The sequence below is a fragment of the Haliotis cracherodii genome, unplaced genomic scaffold (genome assembly GCF_022045235.1).
Source record: "Haliotis cracherodii isolate W230 unplaced genomic scaffold, xgHalCrac1.p SCAF_8, whole genome shotgun sequence".
NCBI lineage: Eukaryota > Metazoa > Mollusca > Gastropoda > Lepetellida > Haliotidae > Haliotis > Haliotis cracherodii.
Genome location: NW_027266341.1, coordinates 17,955,853 through 17,972,903, shown reverse-complemented (window position 1 = coordinate 17,972,903; position 17,051 = coordinate 17,955,853). Strand labels below are relative to the sequence as shown.

Below are 17,051 nucleotides of genomic sequence, written 5' to 3'. Positions count from 1 at the left end.
CAATAGATTATGTTTGTTAAGTGAGACATTTGATAATGGGGGTGATTGTGTGATGATAATCGAGCTGATGATAAATATGACGTAACGATACAATGGATGATGTCATATGCGTCTGTCAGAACTGACAGAATGTAGACGAAAACAACAAAACCAAAGTTGATCTGATCACATGTTAATCTAATTAAAGTTAAATTAATGTGTCATTCATTTTGCCAAGCCAAATGGCACAGGCTTTTTTTCAAATTTGGGATTGAGAAGAAAAGATTCTTATCGAGTATTAAATTCATACACAGTGAAAAGTCAGTTGTTTTAAGGCATTTCAACTGAAACTTATTTCTCAGAACAGCAAGGTACAGAGGTCTGAATATATTGGTTGTGTCATGAGCAGCACTCAAGTTAAAAGAAAACATCTTTCAACTTTATTATCCTCTAGAACCTACTATGGATGAGCTGAAACATTTTGTAAATATCGGAAAGTTCACATTTAATTCACAATATAAGGTAGCTACGGGATAATTTCATAAATCGCAAAGAACAATGAAGAATGAAGCATGGTTAATTTCAAGATAAAACATTGTTCTATCATGATGTCTATGACGCAAATAAAAGTGTAGCCGAATGATCGCATCCAGAAGCGGGAGAGATATGACAATCGGTATTGGGAGAAATTGAGTGAGTATGGTTTTGCGCCGCTTTTAGCAATATTTCAGCAATATTACGGCAGGGGACACCAGAAATGGGCTTCACACATTGTACCCTTGTTGGGAATCGAACCCGGGTCTTCGGCGTGAGGAGCGAACGCTTTAACCACCAGACTACCCGACCGCCCCTATTGTGAGAAAAGGTACAGGTAATCAACATGAGGATTGTGATAATATGTGGGAAATACCAACCTGTGCATAAAATGGACTTTCCAACATTGTCGAGGTCAGAATCTATAGATGGTGTCATCATTATTTAAATAGGGGTAAATATTTTTAAAGCTTATACAATTTATTGTCATCCTTAAGAGGCTGTACAGACGAACATTCAACAGAACTTCTACCCCCTAATCAGATTTGAATTTGATGAAGCATAAGATGACTGAAGTTTGGGCCTCAACATTAATTACTAAGTGTTTCAAATCATTGAAATATATCTTAAAAGAAAACTAATTCTTTGAGTTAAGAACTTGAAAACAAGGACTTCTTGTGAAAATATTTGTTCTTTATAAATGATTTGCAATATTTACTGTCAAAGAGCACCATCTGCGCTTGAGTTCCCTGTGCACCAATGAATGCTGCCAGCCTGCAGTGTTGACATGGTGCTGTAACCTGTCTCTTGGCATACGCAGGTCGATACAGCAGCAGATTTATGTGACAAGAGATGCTGATACAACATGGCGCCATGCACACAATTTGTACAGATAGCTGATGAATGTGTCAGCTGGATCTTTGATGAGGCCATTTTATTGTATTTGGGGAATGTTTATTTTTTCTTTAATAGAACCGTTAGTTGTTAATATTAGTTCATACTGTTAGTTTTCCTTTGATTTTGTTTACAATCAGATATGATTTAGTTGTCAAAGGTGATGTAGTACTTTTGTCCAAGGTGGCGGCATAATTTTCCAAAGTGCTAATTTTGTTGATAACTGTAGCTAGGGTCTAGAGCATGATAAGGGGTCCATAAAAACAGTGACGTGAACAAACTGATCTCAATAGTCTAAGAATAAATATGAACATATTGTAGTAAGAACTTGTGGAAAATAATTCAAAGCGTACTGTTGTTTTGAAAATTATTGTTGTGATGTCATTCAGGCATGAAATCCTGTTCATCATGTCATCAAGTGATACCATCTTCATTAGTGTGGCTCTCGCTGTACCAGTGCGACAATACTTTCAACGTCACTCACACACGTGATTCCACCATGCAATGCTATCCATTAGGCAGCCATCATTTTGTTACTGTCACCATTATGTGTAGGATAAGAGAGTGAGTGAGTGAGTATGGATTTACGCCGCTTTTAGCAATATTCTAGCAATATCATGGCGGGGGACACCAGAAATGGGATTCACACATTGTACCCATGTCGGGAATGGAACCTGGGTCCTCGGCGTGAGGAGCGAATGCTTTAACCACAAGGCTACCCGACTGCCCCTTAGGGTAAGTAGGATGCCCTCTTGCACAAAACAATCTTAGTGCTAAGACTATTGTAAGTCTATATAGAGAGTTTGGGGCTAAAACCCAAGAGCAATCTAAGTGACTAGTTTTGAGCGGGTATGCTCTCATGAGACACGATGTGGATGGTCTTAGCAGTAAGGTCGCATGGTGCAAGTGGTTCTAGATCAGCTCCTTACCATTTATGTGGGACTCACTTCTAGTGGTCATGAGTAAGTCAGGTTTTGCGCTGCTGGTAGCAATATTCCAGCATTGTCAGACAGGGGAAATAAGGAATGGGCTTCTCGCATGTGAGGAACTGAACTGGGGTCTTTGGTGTAACAAGCAAACACTTTAACCGCTAGGCTACCCTGCCACACATATTATCATCTCTAATCTGTTAATAATGTGGTAGAAATGTACTATCCGATTTTGATATACATGTCATGCATGCTTGTCGTAAGAGGCGACTAACAGTATCTGATGGTCAGGCTTGCAGTCGTGATTGATGCATGTCATCGTATCCAAATTGCATAGATTGATGCTTATGATGTTATAGCTGGAATATTAAGTTAGGCGTTGAACAACAAACAAACAAACACACAAACACACAAACAAATATGTCATGAATGCTGTCTGGTTGTGCCTGGTTTCACCCTTTACCGTCCCCTTGTTTACTCTTTACTATCAATAGAATCTGTTTAATTATTTCTACACTCATTTTAACTTCTTCATTGTTTGGAGCATCTGCTAAACCTCATCTTACCTCTTCATGATTCATATTAATGTGGACCGCCTCCGTGGTCTGGTGGTAGAGCATCCGCCCGGAGAGCTGAAGGTCCGGGGTTCGATCATACCAAAAGACGTTAAAAGATGGTACTTGTTGTTACCCAGCCAGGCACTCGGCATTGGGGGGATAAAACAAGCACTTCGTCCTAAATAACTGTTCCAATAACTATTTCCATACATAAACATGATTTGTATCTCTTTTCCTTGAATAAAGTTTAATAATTTCTGCAAATAAAGTTGAAATGACCCTTGTCTCGATGCAGATTGTCAAACCAACTGACTAGGTAAAACAATCAACATCTGTGAGTAGAGAGCCGGAAGTACCGGTAAGCATTTGCATATTGCACATGTGACCTAACATGTGATAACCGGTGAAGCTGAAATCAATTCCAGCTGTTTTTACAGTTGTATTAACAACTGTTGGAGACGGTGTGTATAAGTGATTGTGGACTAAACATGCTGAATGTGAAGCAAACATAAGCCTAGTTTATAGCAGTTAGTTACAACATAGTTAATTGGCGATTAAATTACTCACCATTGTTTCTTATACGTTATTACTTCATAAATTAATTTTATGTTACGAGCACCAATTTGGTGTCGTACCGTGTAAACACAACATGTCAACATGTGCTGGAGTTACACACGCGACCAATCATTGTAGAAAAAACAACGCAATATATACATATTTTTATTGCATATATAAGGTTTGTGTGTGCACTTGTGATGTGCACGTTTAGTCTCCAATATAAGTAAGTATCTTGTGGTGTGCTTCATTCCAGGTCGCCTTATACACGGAGTATAGGATTTTTGGTTGATTTTGAAGGCGTGTACAGGGGGGTCGTCTTATACGTGGGGTCGCCTTATACACAGCGATATACGGTATATAAGTGCAATAAGCTTGGACGTTAAACCCGATTTCACCTCACCTCACCTCACCTCACCTCACCTCACACAAACACCTCACTATATATATAAGTGCAATAAGCTTGGACGTTAAACCCCATTTCACCTCACCACACACACGTCACACAAGTGAAATAAGCTTGGACTTTAAACCCCATTTCACCTCACCTCACATCACACAAACACATCACTATATATCTACAGGTGCAATAAGCTTGGATGTTAAACCCCATTTCACCTCACCTCACACAAACACGTCACTATATACGTGCAAAAAGCTTGGACGTCAAACCCCATTTCACCTCACCTCATATTATTGTAGACATGCCTTGGTCAGATCTACCTAAGATAGAAATATGCCACAGATCTGAGTGCTTCCGGGGATCTGACAGGCATTTGTCATGATTTGTATTCCCATATTTTGAAAAATATTCTGCATGAGCCTTGATCTTAGTGACCCTCATAAGTCTCACGTGATGGTTTCATTGAGGACAAATTACCTTTGCGTGTTGTAGGTAATGCTTCATTACCACTCTGTATCCCCACATTAAATCAATCAATCAATATTTGCATATCAGTTTCATAAACACAACAACACAGGAAAGAGCTGACATGTGTGATTGATGGGCATTGTATACGTCCTCCTGTCAGCGTCATGGACAACATGATGTACATAGACACACATCCCCTGTCATCACTGTTTGCTGATGTGTATATAGCGGCTCTCCAGGGGACACGATGGAAATCGGAACCTGATTTGTATATGATTTTATAGATGTGTGATGTTGATTTCAGTTTTGTGTTGTCAATGTCTGAAGGATGTTGTCAATGTCTGAAGGATGTTGTCAATGTCTGAAGGGTGTTGTCAATGTCTGAAGGATGTTGTCAATGTCTGAAGGATGTTGTCAATGTCTGAAGGATGTTGTCAATGTCTGAAGGGTGTTGTCAATGTCTGAAGGGTGTTGTCAATGTCTGAAGGATGTTTTCAATGTCTTAAGGGTGTTGTCAATGTCTGAAGGGTGTTGTCAATGTCTGAAGGATGTTTTCAATGTCTGAAGGGTGTTGTCAATGTCTGAAGGGTGTTGTCAATGTTTGAAGGGTGTTGTCAATGTCTGAAGGATGTTGTTAATGTCTGAAGGGTGTTGTCAATGTCTGAATGGTGTTTTCAATGTCTGAAGGGTGTTGTCAATGTCTGAATGGTGTTTTCAATGTCTTAAGGGTGTTGTCAATGTCTGAATGGTGTTTTCAATGTCTTAAGGGTGTTGTCAATGTCTGAATGGTGTTTTCAATGTCTTAAGGGTGTTGTCAATGTCTGAAGGGTGTTGTCACATGCAATGTTCAACCTGCCAGAGTTTAGTCCTCCCAGCTGTTTTCTCATAATGACCAGCAATGATCAAAAGGATTTAATCATGTTTTTATTTCATGGATGAGCGGATTATTTCCACTTTGAACACACCGTGCAACATCATGGATGATTGAATTTATTCCTGAGTTGGGTGAAGGATTGGTTCGTGACGTCTTGGGGCTTATCTGTTTTTACGTTTGATTGAATACTTTCATGCGTATAGGTTTCCAGGACATTTTAATGGTTTTTGTGAGGAAGAGAATTGTATTTTACTGATGATCTTTTTTAAGATGTTGAATTATTTTTTTCAGATGGCATAAATAATGTTTGAATAGAGAAAATATAGATGCCCCTGTAGGTTCTTTTAGCAGGTGTCAATACTTTATTAATTTATGGAATATATTTGAAAATGCCGAGGTATTTCTTTCCATTTACTGTGAGCAGTGGGTATGTATGGGACTTTCACACATTTGTGCAGGCCATTGTCAATGCAGGGTGGAACTTAGGCAGCTTGATTGTCATTATCTGATTATCCGAAACTCACCACAAAAATTCAAAGTATTAGGGAAGATATTATTATCATTCAGAGACGTTATTCAGAATGACACAATGTTTTGGTGCTTGCTGTCTGCACTAACTACTTATAGTACTAATTTGAGGAGGCATCAGCAGGAAGAAATGAATCTGTTTTTGTTTACTATACTAATAACATGCAACAAATCATATCTGATTACTAAACACTGCAAGTACGAACCACAGCATAAAAAAGTACAACTTGGTCTATTAATGCTGTTTACTGATTATAATAATATTTGTTACATTGTTGGTTTTAAAAAATGAAAATAAGTCTCTATTCAATTTTGATGATGTGAAGTGTTCCCATGTCAATTGTTTGGAGAGATCAGGGCGCTGTTCCACAAAGCTGTTTCACTTACTTAAGGCCCTACATCTCACTGCCTACCGACTAAAGGCCTTATATATCTCACTACCTACTGACTAAAGGCCTTAAATTTTACTGCCTTCCAACTAAAGGCCCTACATCTCACTGCCTACTGACTAAAGGCCCAAATCTCACTGCCTTCCAACTTAAGGCCCTACATCTCACCACCTACTGACTAAATGCCTTACATATCTCACTGCCTACTGACTAAAGGCCTTATATATCTCACTGCTTACTGACTATATATCTCACTGCCTACTGACTAGACCCGTGAAGAGCCGGGGTAGAAGGCAACTATGCTTGTCGTAAAAGGCGACTAATGGGATTGGGTGGTCAGGCTTGCTGACATGGTTTATGCATGATATCGATCACTGGATTGTCTGGTCCAGACTTGATTATTTACAGACTGACATCATATAGCTGGAATATTGCTGAGTGCGGCATTAAACAACAAACCAACCTTCTGACTAAAGGCCTTTTATATCTCACTACCTACTGACTAAAGGCCTTAAATCTTACTGCCTTCCAACTAAAGGCCCTACATCTCACTGCCTACTGACTAAAGGCCCTAAATCTCATGGCCTACTGACTAAAGGCCCCATATCTCACTACCTACTAAGGGCCTTAAATCTCAATGTCTACTGACTGTAGGCCCTTATCCTCACTCCCTACTGACTTTTTACCACCACCATCAGGACCTTCTAAAACAGTGTGTTGTATGTTCAGGACAAGTCCAGCTGCCTGGCACCCCACTCCGTCAAACATCTGCTGAATGAAGAAGACGACATCATCCATGTCAACATGGGGTCCGGCTTGACCACTGCCCACTTGTCCAGTCTCCTGAAGGGGTCGGGGTCCCACATCTATGCTTTCGGTGCCACCTGTGATGCCGAGTCGTACAGAGTGCATCACACCTTCGACCATCTGGGAGTGAGAAGTATCCTTGTGTTGTGATTGGGTGTGGTTGTGTCGATGGTCTTGAAGGTGTTTACCGTATTCGACGTAGTAAGCGCCCGGCTCTAATAAGCGCCCATGGCGATATTTGCTAATATATTGGCTACTGAACAATCCCAATTAGCACCCCTTCCAATTGATCAATGTACACAAGACTTATTTATTCGCCTATTATACACACTCCCCTTACTTATTGGGAATTTAATTCTGGAAAAAATATATCTGCCGTACGTAAACATTTCAGGCTGTCAGCATAAACAATGAAATTTATCTTTCAACCCTGTTGTTGTTTTCCACCAAAATAATAAGCTAATAAGAGCCCCCTATTCCTAAATTGGGAGCGCCCTGGGCGCTTATTACGTCGAATACGGTAACTGAGGATTATGTAGAAAGAGTATGAAGAACAGAAAAGGAGGAAGGGGTTTAAGTTGTATTGATAGCAATATATGTTGATATAAGCTGGTAGTGACACGTATAAAGCTTAATTGTTATTCAGTGTGTAGAAGGAATTGTTACAACAACAACAACAATAATAAAAAAATAAAATAATAATGTTAATAATAATAACAACACCAACAATGCATAATTATGTTATGCATTATCCATCTCTTAATACATGCTAATGGAGATACATAATCGGGAGGTTGGGGTCACTGACTTGGTTCATGCTGTCATATCCCATTTGTGTAGACTCGATTATTTACAGACCGCCCTCATTTAGCTGGAATGATGCTGAGTGCGGTGTTAAACAACAAGCAAATAATCAAAAACACTCATGAACCCTGTCACTGTATCAGTGTTCCCTGGGATGACATTCTCAGCTCCATCACACTTCTGAGGAAATCGTTTCTGTACAGCGTGATGCCTCAGACCCCATGCATTCCTTAGCAGTGTGAGAAACGGCTAGTAGTTCGTTGGACTTCCAGATTTGCCCCAGTGATGATCTACCATGTGTCTGTCATGAGGGTTTATCAAAGAAGTAATGCCTTTACCAACTGTGTGTGTTTCCTTGACCAAGAATCAGATATTCGCATGATGTCAGACTCCTTCATGGACGTGGACCCAGACGACAGCCGCTTCAAGAACGTGCGTGTTGTCCTGGTAACGGCAGAATGCAGCAAGTCTGGCATCACCAACCCTGTGGAGTTTGTCATCAGTGAGGGAGAAGGTAAGGGAACACGACAGGTGCCTCCGACCAACTGCCTGTGTGCACATCCTATCCTGTAGTCTAGTGCTTCCCCTGTGGTATGGAAGCACTCTTAAGCAACACCTTTCTGAATATTGCAGCATCTTTACTCCCGAAAATTAACGAAATGGCTCGAAAGAAACACCCACCCTGTTCCACAGCCTTGTGCTGAAATTGATCCACTGTCCTGAGTAAACTGTTTAGTGTTCAAAATAGATTTGCCCACAATTCCAGAACGTGTTACTTCCTTGATGCTCTGGCACCTGTACTGAAATGTTGCATTGAAAGACTAAAGAAGTTGACATCCATCAGTCCATCTTCCTGAGGCAAGGGCGTTAACTGACAATAAAGTTCCAGTTTCCACCCTTGCTGAACTAGGCTGGAATTTCCAGGCTCGATTGTAGTGGCTATAACTAGTTATGTCCCTTCTATGTCTCTCCTATTGACCAATCATATTCCATCTCTCATATTACTTGCATTTGCTTCAAACAAAATGGCGGCCCCCAATCAAGACCATCTGAACGATAATCAAGATCTATATTGTAATAAAGTGGGTCTTACCCTGCAAAGTGCATCACACCGCTTGAGCACCTTTAGTAAGAACATGAAAAGATTTGCAAAATATCTGTAGACGCACAGTTGATGGTACACATACTTTGCAAATCCTGCAGTCATACGAAATGTGCATGGTGAAATCCATGTTGTTTACGAACTGGATGTCAAGTTCGTTTTGATCAGACTATGCATAGAGTCGATAGTCTAGCCAAAATGTAACTCCAGAATTCCAGCCAAGTTTGGCAAGGGTGGAAACTGGACTTTTGTAGTCAGTTAACTCCCTTGCCTCGGGAAGATGCCATCAGTCTGTTCTGTCTTCAGTCTACATGTATTTGAGGCACACCGTGTACACTGGTTTATCTCCCTTGTTTCAGACATGAAGATACTGCGAGACCTATCACTGGGGGAGTCCAACTCATCCCGACTCGGGGAGTTCACGTCACGACACAACTTCTGGCTCCGGCAAGCCATGAAAAGTAATAATACAGTCTTAATAACAATAACCTTTCTTTTTTTGTTTTTTAACGCCACATTCAGCAATATTCCAGCTCTATGATGGCAGTCTGTAAATAATCAAGTCTGGACCAGACAATCCAGTGATTGACATAATGAGCATCGATCTATGCAATTTGGGATATGTTGATATGCATCAGTCAGGTCAGTGTGCCTCTTAAGGCAAATGTGAAACATTGCATGCAGTTTGGCCATTGGCTTGTCTGGTCCAGAGCTGATGACAATTTGCAGACCTAAGGCTGCAGTTAAAAAGATTCTTAAGTATTTAGAACTTTATTTTACTCCAAGTATAATCTGAAGCCTGGAAAAGTTTAATGGATAAGTCTAACTCTTTGAAAAAATAAAAACCATTTAAACTTAGGAGGAACCTTTAGTTCTGAGAATGTTTATAAAGAACTCTGTCCCTCACTCACTCACTCACTCACTTTTGATTCCAGTGCCGAAAGTGCAGGCCGTTGTGTACGTGACCCGGTCTGTGTTCGAGGCGGAGAATGATAACGTGGTACTGAAAGCCGTGGAGTACATGAACATGGTACAAAACAAGAAGGCTGTACCATTCCGCCTTGTACCACCTGTCTTGCCATTTAATGGGGAGGAGATTGAAAATCACGAGGGTATTGTGGGAAAATTTATGAAATTCAAACCATCCCCCAAAATGAACGGCTGTTTTGTTGCTGTCATCACAAGAGAGGTAAGAAATATTTCCTTACACCTTTCAAAGCATAATAATAATTTTAAACAATATATTACAGATATTTGGTCATATTGTATATTACTTAATGTAACTACATAAGAGTAATGTCAAATGGAAAATATTTTTTGTAATTTACATGAAAATTGGAAACACTTTCCTGTTCGACATCATGACATTAAACAGATGTTTTTTAAAGAAAAATAGCTTGATGTGATATTGAAGGTAGAACTTTAGAAAAATATATTTTATACAGTTAATTAATATTACCATAACTGATTTAACATTTATTCTTTAGTATTTGGTAAGTACTGTACTTTTAGAAGTGAAGGACTGTATAGTTACTTAGTTGAATGAAGGGTAGATGGATGATCAATAGAATGCAGAATCTCAGTCAGTTAGGTTTGACAGATGTAGAATCACTTGTTGGTCATGTCACAATTCATGAATGTAGCATGTTTCGTTAGGCACTGTCGCATGTTTCCATGGTTACATTATTATTTAAAATATTTATGTAAAATGTTGTTTCTTTAATGTTGTTTATTTTTCACTTGGGGAAATATTACATTAAACTGTACTTCTGAAACCATTAGCTGATGAATATTGCCTATAGTTTGGAGATTATTGGATTGTAATTTTAAAAAGAATTAATTGACGATGGCACTTTTTGTGACACACCGTGGAATGGGATGGTCAACAATTATGATCCTTTAGGCAATTCTGTTGTAAAAAGTTCCAAAGAATTATAAATTTATAAAAAACATAAGACCCTCTCATGGAGATTCCGGGTTAGGATATATTCCCAGCACCTATGCTGGTCATTAGAGGCGACTTGATCAATTGGGTGCGCAGGCTCAGTGACTTGGTTGATTGTGTATGACGTGGGACGTTGAAAAAAAAGTTTGTCTGCTCCAGATTTGATTTATAATTACAGGCAGACATTATACGTCTGGAATATTGCTGAGTGAGGCATTATACAACACATAAACAAACTAACAAATCCAAAGAATTTCAAATTTATCAAAAGTAGGTAAGTTCTCTCTTGAAAGATATATGATCACTACTGATGATGTTTTCTATGTCACTAGCCGGAAGAAGTTAAGGAAACTGCACGGGATGTAATTGCACGTGCTGCAGCCAAAGGACTTATGGGTAATCCTGCCCATAAAGGGGAAGGGGCAGAAAATGTCCGGAGACGGCGAAAATCGCCAAAGAGAATTCGGGGCACAACTTCAGCACCCAATAGTGTTCCAGCATATCCAAAGCACAACATTTCTGTCAGCAGCCCTGTGTCAAACTATATAAATTCTGCATCACGTTCACCGACACGCCCCAGCAGAATGTTGATTGGAGCAAGGTTGCATGCCAGTCAGCCACGGTTAGTTTCACCAACATCAAAACCACTAAAATCACTTGTTCCTGAATATGCACGTGTGGTGAAACACCCTGCACCTTTTAGGTGAAGGTCATTTGGTTGTGGGTGAAGGTCATGGCCTTGAAGGTGAAGGTCATGTGCTTGTTGGATGTCATGTGATTTTTTTTTTCTATTTTCACAGTAAAATTATTGAAGTCTATTTTAAATGTTTGCATCGTTGTTTTGGGATGCTTATATATTCCGTCCTTTACACACGACAACCAACTCGTCATGTGACCCTTTGCCGTGAATTGCAATATGTATTTTGGTTCAGTTTGATATACCACAAAGCAAGATTATTACTGAAATTTTATGCAATTTATGTTTACCTCAAAGATGTTTTTTTATATATGAAGAAATTGTATCTTTTTTTTTTCAAACAGATCCAAGCCAAATAATAATGTTTTTATGCAATATTTGTGACAACAGTACCATTTTGATGAAAAACGAATTCCTTATAGATTCTAACATGTGCAGTAGTTGGAATCCAATTAATGATTTCAGTCAATCTTGCTTGCATGCGATCACCACTTATGATGAATTGTGCATGAAAATGTAACTACAACTTTAGCGTATTTCATGGTTATGTGGAAAGTGTAACAGTTAACTATGTTTTGATATATGTACATCGATGTGTCTATGTGTCATTTGCTAGGACAGTCTACCTTACCCTACAGTAAGTGCTCTGTATGTGTAATGTACCGCAATAAACAAGGCCACACAATTCTTGTCTCCTCTCCTGCGCGTTGATGTTGTCATGTATTTGTGTGTTTGTTTACTTGTTGCAAAGGCTTCTGTCAAGATTTGTCCTTAGAACTAGATTACGTTGTGATTCCATGTGCACTCAATAATGAATGACATGTGATTTTCTGAAAAAATATTTTGAGAAGGATGACTGGGCCAAATACATTTCATTTATTCAGTATTTAAACAATGACATGCCATTGAATTGTGATAAAACATTTACTTCTTTCAAGAAAATTGTATTTTATCAATATCAGATAAAGAAGATTAAATTTCACTTTTATGACAGACTTTATAAGATATATGGAAATTTCAATATATAGGATTTTGTAAACGAAAATCAAAGTGGGTTTCACACCTAAAGTGAGTGCCATTTAAGGAGGAAAACTGAATTTGACAGAAGTCTCTTGCTTTAAGATGTTTCCATTCATGTCATTCTCATCAGATAATACACATGCTTATTTGGAAATAGTATTGAAATTAAGTGGATATCTCAATTTTTCAGGCAAAGTGACTATGATAAGGTGATGGACTTGCAGTTTGTCATCATTTTCATATAATATGCATCATATTATCCTTGTTTTATACAGTGAAACCAGTATCTGATAATTATCCATACTCAGGGCCTGACATGAAACCATCTAGGCCCTGATGAGGATTAATTCCAAATATTGGTCATCCTGAAACAATGAATTTGTCCTTTCTTTCACAGTTCATTTTCTATTCTGCACCGAGTTCTATTTTCGATTCTAATCTCTGGTAACTCAACTCCTTTCTTCCATATATGCATGTGGTGACTTCTTCCTCTTCTTCATATGCCCCTGTTCCGCAAACCGATCTTAGCGCTACGATGATCGTACAGCTATGTTAAAGTATGGGAGTTACGATCATTGTTGTGCTACGGTCGCTTTATGGAGTAAGGCCTTGATCACTTTTACATATCTTACATCTCCTTTATATATGACTCTTCTTCACTCCGTCTTTGACGCCATCCATTTCACTGTAAGGCTGTTTGCTTCACATGGTACTCTTCACAACCCCCCAGAATTTCAAATAACATTTTAAAATGTTGCTCATCTGTGACTGAAAATGTTTCATTAAAAAAAAGTAATTTTTGTCCAACAAGTTAGGCTTAAAAAAATAAAATAATTTGATCTCAGGCAATTGGTTTTGAAAATTTAGTGCGAGCGGTGTTTTTTTGGTGTTTTTTCGGGGGTGGGGTGGGGGGAAGTAACCGAATAAACAGATGTGTAAAAAAATAAATAAACAGTTGTGTAAAAAAATAAACAGTTGTGTAACAAAATAAACAGTTGTGGGAAAGGGCCTCCCTACATAAATGTATTCCTTGATGAGTAAAATACAGTATTTGACTACCGTTGGACTTATTTTTTTTAGCCTGAGTGACCAAATCCTGCATTTTGATAAGCTCTGCTTATCTAAAACTTTTAGTCTTGATGGAAAATAGATGGAAAATATTTAAAACACCAACCATTCTTCAAAATCTCAAAATTATTTTGTATTATAACAGCCTCAGGCAGCACAGCCCTGCTGTTAATTCATTGTACATTGTACTGTTATTCATAAGCAATGGAAACGGTTCCTTTCATGGAGTGACATTTGAACAGTTTTATCTCACTGAGTGACAATATCTGTGTTATTTCACTAAAAATTCCTGGTGTTAAGTCTCTAGTCTGAGTGAGAATCCTGGCACTGCCTGAATAAAGGCAGCCCCGGTATCTCCTCAGAGAATGGACTTCTGCATGTTTGCTTCTAATTATTCTCAACCCCTATTTTCATGTTCAATATTTTCATCATAAATATATAGCTATTTTATATATTAAATGCTTCAAATGTATCGTTTAATAACATCTTAGAATCGGTAGTATCGATGAAGCCAGGGCTGACTTGGAGTTCAGCTTCTATATTCTTTCCATGTGACGTTTCGGCGCAGGTGCTAGTAGACTCACCTGTTAAAGGTCTTAGCACCACATTGAAAGAATATCGACGTTGGAGTCCTTAATTCCATAAGCTTCAAATATAGTCCTTAAACATCTCCTATGATAAAAAGACAGGCTTTTTTAGCAATACTTTCATACCCACAGTTGTCATTGAAAAGTACATAATATTATATTGAACAAAACATTGTCACTAAGAAAGAAAAGGTTTGACTTAATTCTAATTTTTTTTATATTTTTTAAAATTTTCTTTCATTATGTTTTAAAAAGAAGTACCTGTTACATTCTATGAAAATTAGCAAAAATGTTTCAGATATTTGCTAATACCAAAAATAGTTGTCAAGGTCATCTGTACATTCATTCCTTCATCAACTTGCACTGTAATATATATCTCACATCAGTTGTCATCTATACCTTGCGCAATATACGCTCTTCGGTCACCCGTTATGCTGTCGGCTTTCTGCGGACTCAACCTGGCAAAGTGCTTTATCAAGCTTGTGATGTGTGCACATCAAAAAGTATATTTAAATTTGAATATGATCATATATTATTATATTTTGAAGGAGGTACACCATATCGTTCCGCAATCAATATATGTTGTCTCTAGATTTGAAAGAAAAATGTTTCTTCAATTTTAGATGGTTTTGAAATTGGAAATAAATTTCAGTTTGCTCTAGAAAATGGATGATTTTAAAGTTCCAACATGAAATTGGTGCAATTGAAATAATGCAACTTCTTTGCATATGTCAAATTAATCATTCACTTTGTAAAAATGTGTTAGATGAAATAGTTGGTGTAGAACTGTTTTTATGAAAATGTGCATAGAGAAATCTGAGCCTTATATATAAGAACCAAATATATAAACTGTCTGTGATGTCTCCTAACTATTGCTGTATAAATGTGCCATATATACTTGTTATTGCCTATCATTGATTGACAGTGATATATACGAGTTATATCACACACGCTTCATGCAGGTGCCTAGTGGGAGGATGCTGTTGGGTGATGGTGATGGGCGAAACCTGTCCTACATACGTCTATAAGGATTGATATTATTTTGACCTTATGCCACATATTTTCCGAATTGTTTCATAGCAAGGTCCACATGCACAAAGCGATCTTAGCGCTATGGTTATCATAAGTCTACGTTAGAGAATGGGAGTTACAATCAAAGTAGCCCTAAGATCGCTTTGTGTAAGTGGACTGATCTGAATAGTGAAAATATATACTACATGTACTAAAAAGAGTTAAGGACCGCCCCATTTTCTCATATTACTATGACAGATTAACTATAGTTACCGTATTCGACGTAATAAGCGCCCAGGGCGCTCTCAAAATTAGAAATAGGGGGCTCTTATTAGAATATTATTTTGGTGAAAAAAACAGAGTTGAAAGATAAATTTCGTGGTTTATGCTGACAGCCTGAAATGTTTATATACGACAGATATATTTTTCCACAATTTAATTGCCCATAATTAAGGGTGCATATAACACACGAGTGCGTATTATACACGAATAAATAAGTCTTGTGTACATTGATCAATCGGAAGGGGTGCTAATTGGGATTGTTCACTAGCCAATATATTAGCAAATGTCGCCGTGGGCGCTTATTAGAGCGGGGGCGCTTATTACGTCGAATACGGTATGTGAACAAATTGGGTGGTCTGGAACATATTTTTAGTAGTATGTCAAATGAGTAAATTAACTTAATTACTTGAATCTGATCCAGTAGGGAATGGATTAGGAGTTGATACTCTCACATTGCCATGGTGATCATGTATCTAGTTCACCAACATATCAACCTTATGTAGAGTCACTGCGATCATCCATGTTGAGGTATTCATCCAAGGTGTTCATTTTCTTAGTCACATCACATAGGTTCATTTCAGGTGGAAGCATATCATACTATATATATTTATTGCCAAAGTGCTCTCCATGGCAATACTGTAGGTGTAGAAATAGTTCCGTCAAAAACCTCGGTATTAATTTTTTTTTCAAGGTGGGATTTGGTGAGATGGGGTGGAGGTGGGGTGAGGAGGTGGGGGGAGGGGTTGGGGTAGGGGTTGGTTGGTAGGGCTGGGATGGGCTGAGTTTGTAACGAGTGGTTGGTGAGGTTGGGGGTGAGGGGTTGATGGTTGGGTTTACAATGGAGTATGGGTGGCTGGGGTTGGTGTTGGAGTGACAGGTGTCTTGGTTGAGTAAAGGTAGAAGAGTTGATGTTAGGGGTTTATAAATTGTGTTGGGACATTTTCAGGGATGTCAACAGTTGAATGGTGGCTTGGCATGAGATTGTTTGTGGTGGGGGTGGGTTAATAATAACTATGTATAACTATAGGCCATTTATAGAAGAAAGAAGGACATGGCTTTATAATGAGGTAAGGGAGCTAGGTTGGTGTTCAAGTCAATAATGGTCAGCATATTCCCATTGAGCCCTTGTTTTAACACTGTTTTTTTGCTGCTTGCATAATTTCAGGTCATACTTTTGAGAAATATGTGTAGCAGGTATCTGTGTACAAAGCATTTTAGTTTCAAAATTGACAGCTTTGTCTGTTTGAATTAACATGAGCACTTAATTTGTTAATAAACTAATTATTACTGAATAAACACATGAATAATTTCATATTGCACTGTTGTTTTTGCACATACTTTACCCTAATGACCTGAGCACTGAATAATAACAGAATATATTCATTGCCTTGTGTTTTTACTGTTTTCATCTTTCAAGCAGTTAATAAAGTATTGCCAGTGTGACACTCACTGGCTACTGTGGAAACAAACTTACAGGAAATACAAGGAGCTAGCTGTACAAATCCACTTCTTACTGCAAGTTCTGTTACAAGTGTAAAAGAAGGAGACTTTTGATAAAACTTAAAACTGGTTTGTGATGATGGGCCCGGGGATGTGGCACAAGTCTGTCTTAGCTGTC

The 17,051-nt window shown here is 38.3% G+C and overlaps 1 protein-coding gene across 3 annotated transcripts in view; it reads left to right on the top strand.

Moving 5' to 3' along the window:
- The window catches only part of LOC139450161 (putative methyltransferase NSUN7), a 63,393-nt gene extending 47,255 nt beyond the window's left edge, over positions 1–16,138 (top strand). For all 3 annotated transcript variants that reach the window (XM_071231836.1, XM_071231835.1, XM_071231834.1), the window contains exons 6-10: positions 6,840–7,050; positions 8,092–8,235; positions 9,183–9,284; positions 9,759–10,012; positions 11,101–16,138. In XM_071231836.1, coding sequence (XP_071087937.1) covers positions 6,840–7,050; positions 8,092–8,235; positions 9,183–9,284; positions 9,759–10,012; positions 11,101–11,475 — 1,086 coding nt within the window. In that variant the 3' untranslated portion in view covers positions 11,476–16,138. The remainder of the gene's footprint in view (positions 1–6,839; positions 7,051–8,091; positions 8,236–9,182; positions 9,285–9,758; positions 10,013–11,100) is intronic.
- The last annotated feature ends 913 nt before the right edge of the window (positions 16,139–17,051 follow it).